Source organism: Equus quagga, chromosome 11, assembly GCF_021613505.1.
Source record: "Equus quagga isolate Etosha38 chromosome 11, UCLA_HA_Equagga_1.0, whole genome shotgun sequence".
In the NCBI taxonomy this organism is placed as follows: domain Eukaryota; kingdom Metazoa; phylum Chordata; class Mammalia; order Perissodactyla; family Equidae; genus Equus; species Equus quagga.
Genome location: NC_060277.1, coordinates 95,119,889 through 95,138,879, shown reverse-complemented (window position 1 = coordinate 95,138,879; position 18,991 = coordinate 95,119,889). Strand labels below are relative to the sequence as shown.

Below are 18,991 nucleotides of genomic sequence, written 5' to 3'. Positions count from 1 at the left end.
TGCTGCCGCCCCAGCTGCTGCAGGCCCCAGGGCTGCCAGTCTGTGTGTTGCCAGCCCATCTGCTGCCGCCCCAGCTGCTGCCGCCCCTCATGCTGCATCTCTAGCTGCTGCCAGACCACCTGCTGCAGGACCACCTGCTGCCGCCCCTCCTGCTGTATCTCCAGCTGCCGCCGCCCCTCCTGCTGTGGTTCCAGCTGCTGCAGGCCCACATGCTGCATTTCTAGCTGCTGTCGCCCCAGCTGTTGCCCGACCATCTGCTGCCGCCCCATCTGCTCTAGTGGTTCTTGCTGCTGACTGCCCTGTCCTGTACCATCAATCACACTTCTTGCTGTGGTCCAACTGTGAGCTGAATCATGCGAGGCCAATTGTAAAACTTCACTTCCAACCGATTCTTAGACTGAATCTGGCTTCCAAATAGACTGGCCCCCCTCCGCCATGTTACTATTTCTCTCCCAAATGAACACAAAGTTTACATTTTCTCTCAAATCTGTCAACCAACAAACCATCCCAATTGATATATTTGTTCCCTGCCAGATTTTCTCATATGGATATGTTCCCAGATCCTAAATAAATCTTACATTTCCAGGCATACAAGAGCATTGTGTCTCATTAATTTTCCTTCCTCAGTCGTCATCCTTAGTTGTCACTTGTTCTGTCATTCTCTGCAGAAGGCGTAGACTATAGCAAGTGATTTCCATTTTCCACCCCTAGCCCCTCAGCTCTCCGCATTCTAATATAGGAAGAGGTTTCTTAGAGCAAGCACCTGGAACTCTGCCTGAGCACTTTCTCTGGCTGAAGGAGCAAGCTCTGGGCAGGTCACCAGTAGGGGAGTTGAAGTCTCTAGGAGCAGCGCGCCGTCAGTGGATGAGAGTTGATGGAAAAATATGCCAGCTTCTTGCCCTCGAGTGGGGGCAGGTTGTACCAGTCTCCAGAGGTCCTCAGTGAGATTGAACCCAGCTGCCTATAAGAGTAATCTGCTCTTGACATCATTCTGTGTTGGCTCCTATCCCTTCTATCCCTGGGTCGATGGGTAAGAATTTTAGCAAGGAGTACAGAGTGATGTCTCTCCTCGTTTTGATTTTCGCTTTAAAAAAAAATTTACCACTCTGTCTATAGTAATTTTCCATTGTGGTTCACACCCCATTGTTCCATTCTCATCGTTCTCATCCAGGGAGGACTGTAGTTTTGGTATTAGAGTGATCTAAAAGAGTAAAGAGAATTATCATGTTTCAATCTGAAATTACTCGAAGTTAGGTGTTTCAAATTCAAGACCATTTCCTCTATTATTTAGATGTTACCAATTATATTTTACTATTTTAGCTACTTCTGTTCCCAATTTAATATCATACAATTTGATGTAATATCGACATTTTAGGAGATGGGTCTCAAACTTGCCTGTGCCTTCAGGTTACCTGAGGAGCTTTAAAAAATTCTGACACCCAGGTCATACTCCAAGCCAACTAAATCGGAATTTTTCTGGGCAGGAGTCAGGCATCAGTTTGATTCGAATACACAGCCAACTTTGAGAACCACTGCTCTAGGGGCTGAGTCTCTACACCCGTTTCTATAGCAGGAATGTACGCTGCTTTTGTAGCTGTTGCAAAGGAGTTTTCCTAATCTCCCTGAATTTATATAGAAAACTTTCCCCTAGTAATCAAAAACTCTTTCCTTTAATGTTTTTATTTTTTCCTCAGCATCTCACATATGGCAAATCAAGTGAAAATCTCTCCTCTCGGGACACCATGTTGCCTCACAATGTAATTGTTTAAGTGTCTCATGTTCTCTAGCTCTGCAAAAGCAGGCCTATGAAATAAAAACATGTAAGTCAAGTGTTTGCTAAGGAAGCTATTGTGATAAAAATATTTCAAGGGGCTTGGTCTTTAAATGAGCCTAATTAAGACATGTAAGGCTGTCACCAGAGGGTGTTCACCTGGGACTTTCCTAACTTTAACACTGAAAGTCCTCAGTTCTGTGCAAACTGGGACAGCTGGTCACCCTACCTTGAAATTGATTGGTAATAGTTGAAATCAAGCTTTGGTATTTCATTAGTGCAGCTCTGAATGAGCTAGTGATGCACACATCAACGTTAGCAATTCCCACAGATGCGTGCCAAGCTAAAGGTGCCTGACAGAAAAGAAATTACACTATTTTCCTTTGTTTGAAGTCCTAGATCAAAATGAATCTATGGTCGGGGCTGGCCCCGTGGCCGAGTGGTTAAGTTCGCGCGCTCCGCTGCAGGCGGCCCAGTGTTTCGTTAGTTCGAATCCTGGGCGCGGACATGGCACTGCTCATCAGACCACGCTGAGGCAGCGTCCCACATGCCACAACTAGAAGAACCCACAACGAAGAATACACAACTATGTACCGGGGGGCTTTGGGGAGAAAAGGGAAAAAATAAAATCTTTAAAAAAAAAAAAATGAATCTATGGTCAAAAAAAGTGTTAAAGCAGTGGTTGCCTCTGTGGCAGGGGGGAGTTTACTGGGGTGACACGTGGGAAATTCTGGTATGTGGAAATGTTCTCTATCTTGATAGGTGTGAGGGTTACATGGATGTATTCATTTATTAAAACCCATCAAATAGTACACTTAGAATTTGTGCATTTCAATGTATGTAAATTTTACTTAAAACATAAAGTAAATTATAAAAAGTAAATTAAAAATAGTGACTAGAAATATTTATTTATGAATAAATCTATGTCTTTACCAAATTGGCATGTTGGCTAACTTGCCTTAAGCACAATGCTTTTAGTTAAATCACACTGCTATGAGCTCTTTCGATGTTGCTTTACCACATTGTATTACAGTTGTGTGTGTGTGGTCTTCCCACTGAACTGTAAATTCCCCATGAGGAGACTACACCACATTTGTAACTGCAGTGACCGGCAATGTGTGTCCTTCAGATTACCCACTCAACAAATCTGCTTTATAAACAAGGCAGGAACTTGATACAGGCACTTCCTCAAAGCTTGATCGAACAGAATAAAGCAGTAGGTCTCCAAATGTGGTCCTTGGACCTTCTGCATCAGCATCATTTGGGTACCAGTTAGAAATGCAGAATCTCAAGCTCCAATTTGCGATCAGAGACTCTGGGAGTATTTCCAACCATTTTTAATCTGCCCTCCAGATGATTCTGACGCATGCTCAAGTTGGACTATCGTACCTGGAGAATATGTAGAAATAGTAATTAATGTTGAATTTACTAAAATCCATTCACATGTCAAATTTATCCAAAAAAACTTGTTCTGTAGATTTCTTAGCTCTCAAGGTAAGTTCGGAAAAGTGGCACATTCTGATTATTCCACATTTTTTTTTTCTCCTTTGAGGAAATATTTTTAATTAAGAATGAGATAAGGAATAAAAACGAGGCTGTGTCTTCCAGAAGCTAAGAGACCGGCTGGAGAGATACAACATATATGACATATAAGACAGGAACCAACAATTTAATAAACTATGTGTTATAGTAACAGGAACCATATACACAAATTGCCTGCTGGGGTTTTACAATATGGAACATGACCCAAAGTTTGAAACATCCGAGGAAATCCATTCCAGTGGTGTAGAGGTCACCAATGTCACATACACGCAGAGCTGTGCCCTTCCTCATTGTTCAAAAATGACCCCAAAAATAGGGCCTTTTCCTCTCGTCCCATGCTAGATGCCACATTATGTTGATGAGACTTCTTCCCCATTGGTCATTGGAAGAAAAGCACAACCAGTAATACGACCACCTAAGTCCCATCCTGGTAGGGGATACTGGAGGGAAGAGTAAGAAATTCAATTCCAAATGCCAAATATCACATGGCAGCCTGCTTTGGAGGAGCGTGAGGAGAGTGTGGTCTAAAATATGCCGGGGGGTGCGAATCAGGAGGAAAAGCAGATCAGATAGAATTTATCACACGTAGAAAAGAAAATTTTGTTTCCCAGTTTAAACCATTAAATAGACAAACATTATTATGTAATCTGATAATTACTTAAATGTTAAGTAAACAAAAACAAACAAAACGCGTTGACAACTCCCCCTGTTCAGGCAGAATATAAGAGGCAGTGGCACAAGAAGACTTTCAAACTCAAGAACCTCACTCTCCTGGAAACCCACCCAGAACCTCCACCCTCTGACGCCATGGTCAGCTCCTGTTGTGGCTCCGTCTGCTCTGACCAGGGCTGTGGCCAGGAGACCTGCTGCCGCCCCAGCTGCAGTGTGTCCAGCTGCTGCAGGCCCCAGTGCTGCCAGTCTGTGTGCTGCCAGCCCACCTGCTGCCACCCCAGCTGCTGCATTTCTAGTTGTTGCCGCCCCTCCTGCTGTGGTTCCAGCTGCTGCAGGCCCAGTTGCTGCATCTCTAGCTGCTGTCGCCCCAGCTGCTCCATCTCCATCTGCTGCAGGCCCCAGTGCTGCCAGTCTGAGTGCTGCCAGCCCACCTGCTGCATTCCTAGTTGCTGCCGCCCCTCCTGCTGTCTGCGCCCAGTCTGTGGCTGGGTCTCCTGCCACACCACTTGCTATCGGCCCACCTGTGTCATCTCCACCTGCCCCCGCCCTGTGTGCTGTGCCTCTTCCTGCTGCTGAATCTCTGCCTGTAATCTTTGTCACACTATGGATGTCCTCACAAGTCATATAAAATCTGCTGGAGCCAGCCAGTGACTGGGGAATGGACTCTTAGCTGCCAACTCTTCTGATTTGACATTCAGAGTTGGTATTCAGTTCTAGGAAATGACAGATGAAAGCACATTCATCAGATGATTTTAACCCAGGCCCAAATGCGTCTATTTTCAGACAAGCACTGTGGTCATCCTAATTATATAGTGATTGTGATGATCTCATGTGACATTATTTCCATATGTTGTTAATAAACAGCCATTTCCCCTGATATTGAAATCTCCTGATTTGTTAAAGATTTGACGTGTGTGTGTGTCTTTACCTATCTCTTCACACTGAGGACCGTCTTGCTTCAAATGCAGGGAAGCGTGTTCAAGAGCAGTTACTTATCTCAGAATCGAGACTCCACTGGGCATTCGTTGCATGACATGGGCAAAGCTACTTAACCTCTTCAAGCCTCAGTTTTCTTCTCTGTGAAATGAGGGTAATGTGTTACGTCCTTCAAAAGTTCAAAGACAGTCCATGTAATGCACTTAGCTCAGGCTGGGGCGCATGATGTAAGCTCTCAATAAATATCATTTTATTGCTATTGTTATTGAAACACTACCCTGGGCTAGAACACTACCTTTGCACAGTGTTCTCTTTGACAGAACAACAAAGAAAGTGTGTATAATTGTTTCACTCTTCTCTATAACTCAAAATTAGTTGTAGTATATGTCTCAATGTCTCATAAACTCCAGTGAGTTGAACATCATAAAGTCGTCTAAATTTCACTGACAATATTTCTATTGCCAGTATATGCCCTCCTTAGTTGTGTAAATTTTGAGTGTTCCACCCAGCTCAGGGACCTTTTCCCTCCCTCTCTCCCTTCCTTATTCATTCTCTCTCTCCCTGCTTTCTTTCCTTCCTTCCTTCCTTCCTCTCTAAACATAAAACTCTCTTTCAAGACACTAAGTATACCTTCTAAATTCAGATTTCTGGAAATTTATTAAGTCCATGGGAACTTTTCTATAAAATTTTTCAAACTTTTATTAATGATGCTGAAATTTTAGATTTCCAGACTGGGACTCCTTCATAATTTTTGCATCTCACGTTATTGAGGTTTCTCCATCTTCCTGATGTTTCACTCTCCCATTTTAGACTTTCATCCCCTTTCTTGGTCTTACTTAAGAGAACATGGGAAGGGCATTTCTTTGAGACTCAGTTCTCTCGTCACCAAAACTCAGGTAAGAATGATCCTCCTTAGCTGTTAAAATATGTCACAATATATACAATAATACCATGTTTATACAAATGTAAGCGTCTATAAGTTTTGGTTCATAATCTGAAGTACATTGAAAACATTTTAAATTCAAAATTTGCATACGTCAGAGTTTTATATATTAGCTGTGCTATGTTTCCAAGTAATTAACAAGTGTAACTAAGAATTGATTATTATTTCTAAAATTTAAAAAAAGTCTTAAGTTGTCAAGAGAGAAACTGGATAGAAGCACATAAAGTGGGCGTCCCCCCAACACACGTTGGGCGTTACATTGTTACTGCATTATAGAAATGTCTCACTTACATTTTCAGCTTCCCCCCTCTCGTCTTACTCTGAAATGCTCTACAGAGTACAGCCCTGTCTTTTCACGAACTAACAAACCTTTTATGCTCCCATATGTTCTTCTTTGATAACTTAATTACAGGACGCAGGCTCTGGTTTTAACATCACGCTTTATTAGCTAGAGCTAAATCAAAGTATGTAGGTTCCACACAGTCTTTTTCAATATTAAAGTATATAAGGCTTATAATTTCTTGTTTTTATGACAAGAACTGGGTCATGGCAGGAACGAGATGGTACACCGAATCTGGGTTAAAAAAAAAAAAAGGACTATTTAAAAACATATAGATAGAGTTTAGGGAAAGCAACCAGGGATGGCTCAGTACCCAGGTGAGGAACAGTTACCCCTCAGCCTGAGGCCTAGGCAATGGCTTGGGTGAAGTAGCCAAAGGGTGGCACGTGCAATTTCCCAGGATTCCTACATGTAGGCACTCAATGGCCATCCTGAGACTAACAGTCATCAGGAGAGTTACTGTGCTCTAAAAGGTCCAAAAGTGATCCAAGAGATATCATGATAGAGAAAACCATGGTAGAGATGAAGTTAGGAATGGGAAAGTGTGACCAGAGTGACTATTCTGTGGTCCCATCAACTTTACCTGAATACATAGTTGGGATGAACTTTAAGTGAATAGAGCGTTAACTAAATATGCCTTTCACTCGGTTTTATTTGGCCATGCTAAATATGTACCTTTGGAACTGCTCAAGCCCTCCTAGGTAGCAAACACTAAGCAATACTGAGTTCCATGAAAGCAACAAGACAGGACTATTCTGATTAAGGACATAGCTGAAGTAGGAAATTTAATTCCCGCAAACTCCCTTTTAACAATCCTGTCTGGTCAGGATATGAGACGACAGTTCCCAGAGGTTAACAGTGGACTCTCAGTGATGAAACAAGATCAAGCCTCTGATTGCTTCAGCTGTGACTAATACATAAGACCTTTATAAGAAATGCAACCAGCATAGCAAGACTGGGATGCCATCACAGACTGGGCTAATGCATTCTTCACAATGCCAGCTCCAGATTCCAGCCGGGCGCAATTTACTTTCTCATGGCAGGAAACCCAGGATACATTTACTGCTTTGCCACACAGATATTTGAGTTCACTAGCCTATTGCCATCATCTAGTGAGGTGGTCTGGGACTTGTAACCATTAAGAGCCAATCAATATCATACATTGATGATTGCAGTACCAGTGCACGGAAACTCACTAGTGAATTAAAAAGTAAGTCCAGAAATAGACCCAAATACATAAAGGAATTTAGTACACGAAAAGGGGGCATTTTAAATCAGTGGAAGAAAAATGTATTGTTTAATAAATGACATTGGGCTCTGTTCATATCAGATTTTAAAACATTTAAACCACATATCTTATATCTGTATAAATTCATAATGGATCAAATATTTGAAAATATAAAACATGAAACTTTGAACATAACAGAAGAAACTGTGGGACAATATTCATGCAAATTTACAATTGGAAAGACCTTTCAAAGTATAACACCGACTTCAGAAACCGTAAAAGAAAAGATTAATAAATTTGATGGCATCAAAAGTACACACCTATGTGGCAAAAACTGCATGAGCAAAGTCAAAGAAGAAAGATAAACTAGGAAAAAAATTTGAAATTCACATTATATAAAAAGGCTAATTTTTATAATATATGAAGAGCTCTTGCAAAAATAAATGGGTAAAGATTAAACCCAGTAGAAAAACGTAAAAATAGAAAGTAGGGATAATATAGAAAATTTTCTTTACAGAAAAAGAAATCCCAATAGCTCTTAAACATCTGAAGAGCTGTTCAATCTCACAATAAGAGAAATGCAAATTAAAATCACATGGAGAAACTTTTCCCCTCCCTATCATATTGACCAAACAGATAGATAGATGTCTATATATGTAAATATATGTCTATAGATGTATCTATGTATCTGTGTAACGTGTGTATCCTTGTGTCAATAAAAATGGGGAAAAACAAGCATTCACACATTGCTAGTAGAAGTGTAAATTGGTACAATCTCTATGGAAGGTGAAATCAGCATTATCTAACAAATATTATAAATAAGTGTATACTCTTTGATTTAGCAATTCTATTTCTGTAGGAATTTATCCTACAGAAAATGTTCACACGTGTGAAATTGTGTATAAACAGGCTTATTCATTGCAGCATTGCATGTAATGTCAAAAGACTGGAAACAAACTAAATGTCCAGCAGTGGGAGATTGGTTAAGTAAATTATGGTACCTTCATAAATGGAATATTATGCAACCATAAAGGGAAAAGAATGGCAAAGCTGTATATATGCTCTCTGAATGCTTCAAGTGAAAACAGCAAAGCTGGAAGAGCATGACTGGTGTATCACCATTTGTATGAATAAAAGAAGCAGACAAATCTTCCTGTTTGTTTCTTATGTGTTAAATATCTCCAGATGGATTCACAGAAAACTGGAAACTCTGGCTGCCTTCAAGGAGGGGACCTGGGTGGCTGTGAAGAAAGGTGGGAGGAGAACTTTCACTTTGTCTTTCGATTTTCAAACATGTGAATATGTATAATATTCAAAATGTTTAAGTTAAAATTTAAAATATAAAAGATGCAAAATATAAAGACCTTTCTCCAGAGACTATTTATTTTGTTTCATTTTTACTCTCCACTTCTTCCCTATCCAGAACAATGCTGAGTACCATTCAAACTTTTCCTGCGCTCCTTGCAAACAGGATTCTTTTCTTTTCTTATTGTAGTGATGGCAGTCTTGCTGAAGCCCATATGGATCCAGGGCTGGACACAAAGGGATTGGCAGCAACCCACAGCCCAGCTCAGCGGGCATGACCAGAGGGCTGATCCAAACAGTGGGGAGATTGGGATGGGGGAAAGGTTTCTAGCCCCTTGGGAAAATTGGTGGGCTACAGTGGCATCAAATCGTAATTTAATTACCTCATTTGAGGCAGATTTATTGAGTATGTACGTTCCTTATTTTCCAAGAGAAAAATTAAATGGTGAGCAAACACGTTTGGGGCACAGAGGTAAATTCCAAGGGAATTGTTTAAGTATTATATGTTCTTCTCCTTCACTGCAATGTAGATCACTTACCGTCTGGAAGGGACCACAGATTTCAGTCTGAATTGTTTAAGAAAAATATACAAGTGTCATAGCTAATTCTCAAAAGAGCTAGGAAAATATATGAATAGTGAATGTCAAGAGATCCTTAGGCTTGTGAAAGGGAATTTGACTGAAGTTTCCCAGAGTCCATATCCATAGACATTTGCTGACAACAGGATTTTGAAGGACTCCGTATAAGTTTCACGCACCGTATTTATATGTTAATAACGCACTCTGCTTTGATAACCTGGAGCAATGTGAGGGTAAAGACAATCGGCTTCACTGTTTTTTCAGAGGTAGTGTGTGTAGTGGTTAAAAACGTGGACTCGGTGCTGGGCTGGCTGGGATCAAATCACAGCTTTCTTACTTACTGGTTTTAATCTTCCCTATGCCTCAGTTTCCTCATCTGTAAATGGGGATTATAATGAAACTTACTGCACTGGTTGTTGGGACTAGTAAATGAGCTAATGTGTGTAAAGCACTAGGACAATTGTCTAACATGCTGATTGTTGTGTTTTCTTCCAGCATCCAGTAAAGTGTTGGGGATACAGCACTCAGGCCCTGGAGAAGGAAGGAAAGAAGAACAGGAATTCCATCATCCATTGTGTTTTCATTTGCTTAGGCTCCTGAGGACAATGGGTATATTTAGCGCATAATTGTGCCAAATATCCCATTCTTGTCTTTTGATGCAAATACCTTTTCCTTATCTCTAAATGGCTTCGGTCCTTCTTTTTTAGTTCATAAATCCTTTCTGACTATTTTATCCTTTAACATTTTAAATTATTGGCTTTTGGGAGGTAGAGGGCATAAATGATATACATAGAAAGTTATAAAATACATAAAAGACAGTTAGATTGAGATGTTTTATAACTTTTATAAAAAACCTTCCTTATACCTGTTTTCAATCTGGTCCAAGTCTCTGCTGATTCCTTCTCTGGAATAACTCTGTTATGCTCATTACCATCCAGCGCGCTTCTCACTGGGCCCCATTTCAACCTTTTAACAATGTTTCTCCCAGAAATCTAAGTGTATTTCAGCATTTCTAAAGGCAGATGAAAAATTAAAATAAATTTTGTATGGCATATATATTATATTTCATCCCTGCCTTAAAGCTTTTAAAAGAGCTCCACCATTTCGTCTGGAATTCAGGGGCACACACAATCTCTCCTCGTTCTAGCAATCTCAACTTCTCTCTCACTACTTCTTATTTTATTGATGTCATAATAGTTTATAACATTGTGAAATTTCAGTTGTACATTATTATTTGTCAGTCACAATATATACGTGCCCTTTTATCCCTTATGCCCACCCCTCAGCCCCCTTCTCCTCTGGTAACCACTAATCTGTTCTTTTTGTCTATGTATTTTTCAGGGGGAGATGGGGAGGAAGATGGGCCCTGAGCTAACACCTGTTGCCAATCTTCCTTTTTTTGCTTGAGGAAGAGTGGCCCTGAGCTAACATCTGTGCTCGTCTTCCTCTATTTTGTATGTGGGACACCTCCACAGCATGGCTTGATGAGTGGTGTAGGTCCACGCCAGGGATCCAAACCTGTGAACCCAGGCCACCAAAGTGGAGTACACCAAACTTAACCACTATGCCACTGGGCCAGCCCCTTGTCCATGTATTTGTTTATCTTCCACATATGAGTGAAATCACATGGTGTTTGTCTTTCTCTGTCTCTTGTCTTTCACTTAACATAATACCCTCAAGGTCTATCCATGTTGTTGGAAATGGGATGATTTTGTCTTTTTTATGGCTGAGTAGTACTCCTTTGTATATATATACCCCACCTTTTTTATCCATTCATCAGTTGACGGGCACTTGGGTGGCCTCTATTTCTTGGTTATTGTGAATAGTGAATATTGAATGTTGAGAATAATGCTGCAATGAACATAGGGATACATAAGTCTTTTTGAATAGTTGATTTCAAGTTCTTTGGATAAATACACAGTAGGGGGATAGCTGGGTCATATGGTATTTCTATTTTCAATTTTCTGAGCAATCTCGATACTGTTTTCTATAGTGGCTTTACCAGTTTGCATTCCCACCAGCAGTGTATGAGGTTTCCCTTTTCTCCACATCCTCTCCAACATTTGTTGGTTTCTGTCTTGGTGATTATAGCCATTCTGATAGGTGTAAGGTGATATCTCATTGTCGTTTTGATTTGCATTTCCCTAATGACTGGTGGTGTTGTACATCTTTTCATTCGCCATCTGTATATCTTCCTTGGAAAAATGTCTGTTTATATCCTCTGCCCATTTTCTGATCAGGTTGCTTGGTTTTTTTGTTATTGAGTTGTATGAGTTCTGTATTTCTTGGAGATTAACTCCTCATGGGATATATGATTTGCAAATATTTTCTCCCAATTGGTGGGTTGTCTTTTCATTTTGTTCCTGATTTCCTTTGCCTTGCAGAAGCTCTTTAGTCTGACGAAGTCCCATTTGTTTATGTTTTCTTTTGTCTCCCTTGCCAGAGTAGACATGGTATCCAAAAAGGTCCTTTTAAGACCAGTACTCTTTGAGAGTGTACTATCTATATTTTCTTCTAGGAGTTTTATGGTTTCACGTCTTATCTTCAATTACTTAATCCATTTAGAGTTAATTTTTGCGTAGGGTGAAAGGTAATGGTCTACTTTCATTCTTTTGCATGTGGCTGTTCAGTTTTCCCAACACCATTTATTGAAGAGACTTTCCTTTCTCCATTGTATGTTCTTAGCTCCTTTGTCGAAGATTAGCTGTCCATAGATGTGTGATTTTATTTCTGGGCTTTCAATTCTGTCCCATTGATCTGTGTGTCCGTTTTTGTACCTGTACCATGCTGTTTTGATTACTATAGCTTTGTAGTATATTTTGAGGTCAGAGATTGTGATGCCTCCAGCTTTGTTTTTTTTCCTCAGGATTGCTTTAGCTATTCAGGGTCTTTTACTGTTCCATATGAATTTTAAGATCCTTTGTTCTATTTCCATGAAAAATGTCATTGGGATTCTGATTGGGATTGTATTTAATCCATAGATTGCTTTAAGTAGTATGCACATTTTAACTATGTTTATTCTTCCAATGCATGTGCATGGAATATCTTTCCATTTCTTTATGTCATCATCGATTTCTTTCAATAATGCCTTAAGTTTTCATTGTATAGGTCTTTCACCTCCTTGGTTAAATTTATTCCTACATATTTTGTTCTTTCTGTTGCGATTGTAAATGGGATTGTATTCTTGAGTACCCTTTCTGTTACTTCATTATTAGAGTATAGAAATGCAACCAATTTTTGTAAGCTGATTTTGTACCCTGCAACATTGCTGTAGTTGTTGATTATTTCTAATAGTTTTCCAGTGGATTCTTTAGGGATTTTTTATATATAAAATCACCTCATCTGCAAAAAGCAAGAGTTTCACTTCTTTATTGCCTATTTGGATACCTTTTATTTCTTTTTCTTGACTAATTACTCTGGCCAAAACCTCCAGTACTATGTTGAAGAAGAGAGGCAAGAGTGGGCACACTTGTCTTGTTCCTGTTCTCAGAGGGATGGCTTTCAGTTTTTCCCTATTGAGTATGATGTTGGCTGGGAGTTTAATATATATGGCCTTTATTACGTTGAGGTAGTTCCCTTCTGTACCCATATTATTGAGAGTTTTTATCAGAAATTGATGTTGGATCTTATCAAATGCTTTCTCTCTGTCTATTGAGATGATCATGTGGTTTTTACTCTTCATTTTGTTAATGTGGTATATCATATTGATTGATTTGTGGATGTTGAACCATCCCTGTGTCGCTGGTATAAGTCCCACTTGATCATGATGTATGATCCTTTTAATGTACTGCTGTATTCGGTTTGCCAATATTTTGTTGAGGATTTTTACATCTGACTTCATCAGCGATATTGACCTGTAATTTTCCTTGTTGGTATTGCCTTTGTTGGGCTTTGGAATCAGGGTGATGTTGGTCTTGTTAAATGTGTTAGGAAGTGTTCTGTCTTCTTCAACTTTTTGGAATAGTTTGAGAAGGATAGTTATTAAATTTTTTTGAACGTTTGGTAGAATTCTCTAGAGAAGCCATGTGATCCTGGACTTTTATTTTGGGGGAGGTTTTTGATTACTGTTTCAATCTCTTTACTTGTGATTGGTCTGTTCAGATCCTCTACTTCTTTTTGATTCAGTTTTGGGAGGTTGTATGAGCCTAAGAATTTATACATTTCTTCTAGATTTTCCAATTTGTTAGTATACAGTTTTTCATAGCATTCTCTTATAATCCTTTGTATTTCTGTGGTATCTGTTGTAATTTCTCCTCTTTAATTTCTAATTTTATTTATTTGAGTCTTCTCTCTTTTTTTCTCTGTGAGTCTGCCTAAGGGTTTGTCAATTTTATCTTCTCAAAGAACCAGCTCTTAGTTTAAATGATCTTTTCTACTATTTTTTTCTGTTTCAATTTCATTTATTCCTGCTCTGATTTTCATTTCCCTCCTTCTGCTGACTTTGGGCTTTGTTTGTTCTTCTTTTTCTAACTCTGTTTGGTGCAGTTGAAGATTGCTTATTTGAGATTTTTCTTGTTTGTTAAGGTGGGCCTGTATTGCTATGAGTTTCCCTCTTTGGATTGCTTTTGCTGCGTCCCATATGAGTTGGTATGGTGTATTTTCATTTTCGATTGTCTCCAAAAATTTTTTGATTTCTCCTTTTATTTCTTCAATGATCCATTTGTTGTTCAGTAGCATGTTGTTTAGTCTCCACATATTTGTCACTTCCCCAGCTTTTTTCTTGTAGTTGATTTCTAGTCTCATAGCATTAAGTTCAGAAAAGATGCCTGACATGATTTCAATCTTCTTAAATTCATTGAGGTTTGCCTTGTTTCCCAAGATATGGTCTATCTTTGAGAATGTTTCATGTGCACTTGAGAAGAATGTTCATTCTGCTGGTTTTGGATGGAGTGTTCTATATATATCTATCTGTTCTGGTTTTTTGTTTAATTCCACTATTTCCTTGTTGAATTTCTGTCTGGATGATCTATCCATTGATGTAAGTGGGTGTTAAGGACCCATACTATTATTGTTTTGCTGTTAATATCTCTTTTTAGGTCTGTTAACAGTTGCTTTATGTACTTTGGTGCTCCTGTGTTAGGTGCATATATGTTTATAAGTGTCATGTCCTCTTGGTGGAGTGTCCTTTTTTTCATTACACACTGCCCCTCTTTGTCTCTCATTGTCTTTTTTATCTTGAAGTCTACTTTGTCTGATATAAACATGACAATGCCTACTTTCTTTTGTTTTCCCTTAGCTTGGAGTATTGTCTTCTATCCCTTCACTCTGAGCCTGTGTTTTTCTTTAGAACTGAGTTGTGTTTCCTGGAGGCAGCATATTGTTGGGTCTTGTTCTTTAATCCATCCAGCCACTCTGTGTCTTTTGATTGGAGAATTCAATCCACTTACATTTAGAATGATTATTGATATATGAGGGGTTAATACTTCCATTTCATCACTTGTTTTCCACTTGTTCTGTATTTCTCTTGTTTATCATCCCATGTTTCAGACTGCCAATTCAGCGTGGTGGTTCGCTATAATGGCTTTCTCAGTTTTTGCTTTATTTATCATTTCTGTCTCTGCTCTGATTTTTCATTTAGTGTTTATTATGAGGTTTGTATAAAAGATCTCGTAGATGAGACAGTCCATTTTCTGATAGCCTCTTATTTCCTTAATCTAAGCAGTTTCCATACCTTTCCTCTTCCCCATCTGAGTTATTGTTGTCATAACTTATTCTGTTTTGTGTTGTGAGTTTGTGGTTAAAATGATGTGATTATAGTTATTTTTGATGTTTTCTTTTCCCTTATCTTTAATGTTATAATTAAGGTTTTGCTAACCTGTTCTGATAGAGAGCTGCAATTTTCTGGTTTTGTCTTTCTGTTTATCTCCTTGCTCAAGGCTTTGTACACACTTTTTTTTTTTTTTTTTTTTGGATAAGAGGGCCTTCTTGATCATTTCTTCTGGGGGTGTCTTATGGCAATGAACTCCCTCAGTTTTTGTTTATCTGGGAAATTTTTTATTTCTCCATCACATCTGAAGGGTATTTTCATTGGATAGGGTATTCTTGGCTGAATCTTTCCGTCTTTCATAATTTTGAATATGTCATTCCACTCTGTCCTAGCCTCTAAGGTTTCGGCTGAGAAATCTGCCAAAAGCCTGATAGGAGTTTCTTTGTAGGTTATTTTCTTCTGCCTTGCTAACCTTAATATTTTTTCTTTGTCATGAACTTTTGCCAGTTTTACTAATATATGCCTTGGAGAAGGTTTTTTTCACATTAATGTAATTAGGAGTTCTATTAGCTCCTTTTACTTATAATTCCAGCTCCTTTCCCAGGTGTTGGAAATTCTCAGCTATTATTTCTTTGAACAAGCTCTCTACTCCTTTCTCCCTCTCTTCCCCCTCTGGAATATCTGTAGTTCTTACATTGGATTTCCTAATTGAGTTGGCTATTTCTTGCAGAATTTCTTTGTTTCTTTTTAGTCTTAGCTCTCTTTCCCCTCCTCCATCTGGAGCATTTCTATATTTCTGTGCTCTAAATTGCTAATAGTTTCCTCCATAATATCAGCTGTGTTATTTAAGGACAGTTTTTTCTTTATGTTGTTCATGGTTTTTTTCATCTCCAATATTTCTGATTGGTTTTTCTGTATAGTTTCAATCTCTTTTGTGAAGAATTCCCTCTGTTGATTAATTTTATTCCTAATTTCATTGTCTTGTCTTTCTGAGCATTCTTGTAACTAGTTGAGGTTTTTATGATAGCTATTTTGAATTCTTTGTCATTTAGACTCTAAACTTCTGTGCCTTCAGTATTGATTTCTGGGTGTTTCCTTTTTCTTTCTGGTCTGGAGTATTAATATACCTCTTCATACTATTTGATGGAGTGGATTTGTGCCTTCACATAGTGGCAGTATCTGATCACAGAATCCACCTGCCCACCACTGGAGGAGGGTGGTGGGGCCAGGAGCTGTGTGTTCTGAACCTGCCACAATCCCTGGTAGCTGTGCTTGTCTGAGCCTGGGCCACTCCTTGGGACTGCAGTGGCACTGTGGCCTCTCCCACCAGATGGGAAGCAATGATGTGCGGGCTCAGGTCTGCTGCCATCTGTTCCTGCAGTCCTGCTGTGGTGTGCTCCCACCTTGGGGGCCACAGTGGTACTATGGGTGTTTGTGGCAGCTGGAAAATTTTTCACCTGGTCACATAGATCTGCTGCTGCCTCCTCTTAAGGTGGCTCTGGCCACTGTGCTTGATGGATGGGGCTTCCCCATGGGGTCCAAGCCTAGGCCACTCCTTGGGACCACAGCAGCACTGTGGGCTCTCTCAAGGGATGGGAAAGTAGTCATGTGGGGGCTCAGGGCTGCTGTTGCCCACTCCCACAGTCTCACCAAGATGTGGTCCCACCTTTAGGGCAGCAGCCTTACAATGAGTGTTTGCAGCAGCTGGGAAGTCTTTTGCCCAGGTGCACAGATCTGCCGCTGCCTCTTCCTAGATTGCAATGGCCATTGTGCTTTGCAAGTGGGGCCTTCCCACTGGTCTGAGGCTGGGCCACTCCCTGGGAGTGTGGTGGCACTGTGGATTCTCCCATCAGATGGGAAAGTGTTCATATGGGGGCTCAGGGCTGCTGTCACCTGTTCCCAGAGTTCCATCAAGTCATGCTTCCACCCCTGGGGCCACAGTGGTACTATGGGCACTCCAGTTAGGAGAACAGTCTCACACACACATAGGGCTGCTGGGGAGCCAGAGAGTGCTCATCCATCTCCACCACCTCCTTGGGGGTAGTCCATCCACCTTCAGATGCATAGCTGTGTGGGTCTCTCAGGCATTCTGTTGTGCTGAGAAGTTGGGGGATAGCAGAAAATGCAAAATATTCAAATTTCCCTATCTGAATGACTTTTGTGGGATGGGTCTTTGACAGCATGGTCTAGAGCACTTCAATAAATTCTTCGAGGAATGTGGGGACTGATAAGAAGCCAATTAATGAACTATTTTGGTTCTTAGGTAGACTCAGAATACTCCTTAATTCCTGTGAACTCAATCCTAGGGAAAAAAGGTAAAAATAAATTTCTGATGAATTCATGCTGGTGAACATAGGAGAAATATTTACAAAGCTTTTTACTAAATGTGTATTTTAAGAGTTATAGGGCTAATAAATAATATAGTGGTATTAAACTATGAGTGTGTTTAACTTCCACAAATTCTGCGACATGAATAATATTGATAAGGAGAAACAAATTTAACGTGTGTAGGAGCATTTTTCCTCAAGGCACAGAGCTGCTGATGGATTTGAGATGGTAGATGAGAACTGGTTTCACCTTCAGTTGGTCCCAGCATAAAAAATGTTTTGTTCTATTTCTTTTGAGGGCCTCTATCAGTGCTTTTTTTCACAATAAAGAAACATTTAAAGAAAAAGAATATAAGTGGAAGAATTGGGCAGAAAAAAACCCCTGTAATCATTTGCAGATAATATGATTGCTTTCATGGAAAATTCAGAAGAATTAAACTTATACTGAGTTGGTGTGTATGTTAGCTATCTAATGCTGTATAACAAATTATTGCAAAATTTAGCAGCTTAAAACGAGAAGTTTATTATCTCATACACTTTCTGAGGTTAGAAATCCAGAAGTGGCATGTCATGGTCTCTTATGAAGCTGCAGGCAAGCTTTTGGTCAGGGCTGCATTCATATGCAAGGGGGAAAGTCCACTTCCCAGCTTACTCACATGGCTGTTGGCAAGAGGCCTCAGTTCTTCACCTTATGGCTTGCTCATACAACATGGCAGCTGGCTTTCCCTGGAGTGAGTGATCTGAGAAAGTGAGAGAAACAGAAGGAAAACCCAATATGGAAGCCACAATCTTCCTATAATAATCTAATCTTGAAAGTGTGACACCCTCGATACCACAATATTCCATTCATTTGAAGTGAATCAAGATGTTCAGCTCACACTCAAGGGGAGGAGATTACACAAGGACATGAGTGCCAGGAGGCAGAGATCATTGGGGGTCATCTTAGAGGTTGCCAAACACAATATATGAGAGAGGTGCTTACAAATCTAAAATGGGCCTTAATCCCATGGTCTATATATGGATTCTAGGGGTCATAGGATGTTAAGTATCTAAAGAGAAGATGTCTGTGTCCTGAGCTGTTGGATACTCCAACATTTGTCAGTTGAAAGAGGAGCAGCAGCAATCACAAGAGACTAGAATGAATAGCTAGAGAAGTAAGAAGACAATTAGTAGAGGGCAGGGCCCAAAAGAGAGTGGTTACTTGAAAAATTAAAGGGCAGAATTCTATTTCCAGCTATGACAAAGCAGCTGGTATCAGACCAAACTCCTCAATGAGGGTAACTATGAGAGTTGGATAAAAGTGAGAAAATAGTTGTTGGTAAACATTGGGAACTGACCAACGCAGGCAGGAGTTGAGGGCCCCTCATCTAAGAATATTAAATCCTTTCTGGTGGAAGAAGAAATTACCAAAGCCTCTACAATTTGTCATATATATAATGTCTGGAATTCAATTAAAAAAAAATACTAGGGATGTCAGAAGAAAAGAAGCAAAAAATCACTAAAAACAAGAAAAAGAAAAGACAATATAAATAGACCCAAAGATGATCCATATAAAGCTGTTAACACTAACTTTAGAATAACTATGATTAATGTGTTTGAAATAATAGGTAAAAAATGGTGAATTTCATCAGAGAACTGGAAT

At 39.7% G+C, this 18,991-nt stretch overlaps 2 protein-coding genes across 2 annotated transcripts in view; both read left to right on the top strand.

Annotated features, from left to right (window-relative positions):
- The window catches only part of LOC124247664 (keratin-associated protein 4-7-like), a 7,573-nt gene extending 6,977 nt beyond the window's left edge, over positions 1 to 596 (top strand). The window contains 1 exon segment of the mRNA XM_046677177.1: positions 1 to 596. This exon segment is cut by the window's left edge and continues 10 nt beyond it. Coding sequence (XP_046533133.1) covers positions 1 to 294 — 294 coding nt within the window. The 3' untranslated portion in view covers positions 295 to 596.
- Positions 597 to 4,062: 3,466 nt separating this feature from the next.
- LOC124247659 (keratin-associated protein 4-8-like) lies at positions 4,063 to 4,864 on the top strand. Its single transcript, XM_046677172.1, has one exon. It carries the CDS (start codon positions 4,121 to 4,123, stop codon positions 4,559 to 4,561), a length of 441 nt encoding a protein of 146 aa, XP_046533128.1. The 5' UTR covers positions 4,063 to 4,120; the 3' UTR covers positions 4,562 to 4,864.
- The last annotated feature ends 14,127 nt before the right edge of the window (positions 4,865 to 18,991 follow it).

What these genes read in the sequence shown, in the direction of transcription:
- LOC124247659 (XM_046677172.1), top strand. Translation starts at nt 4,121, where the DNA reads ATGGTCAGCTCCTGTTGTGGCTCCGTCTGCTCTGACCAGGGCTGTGGC.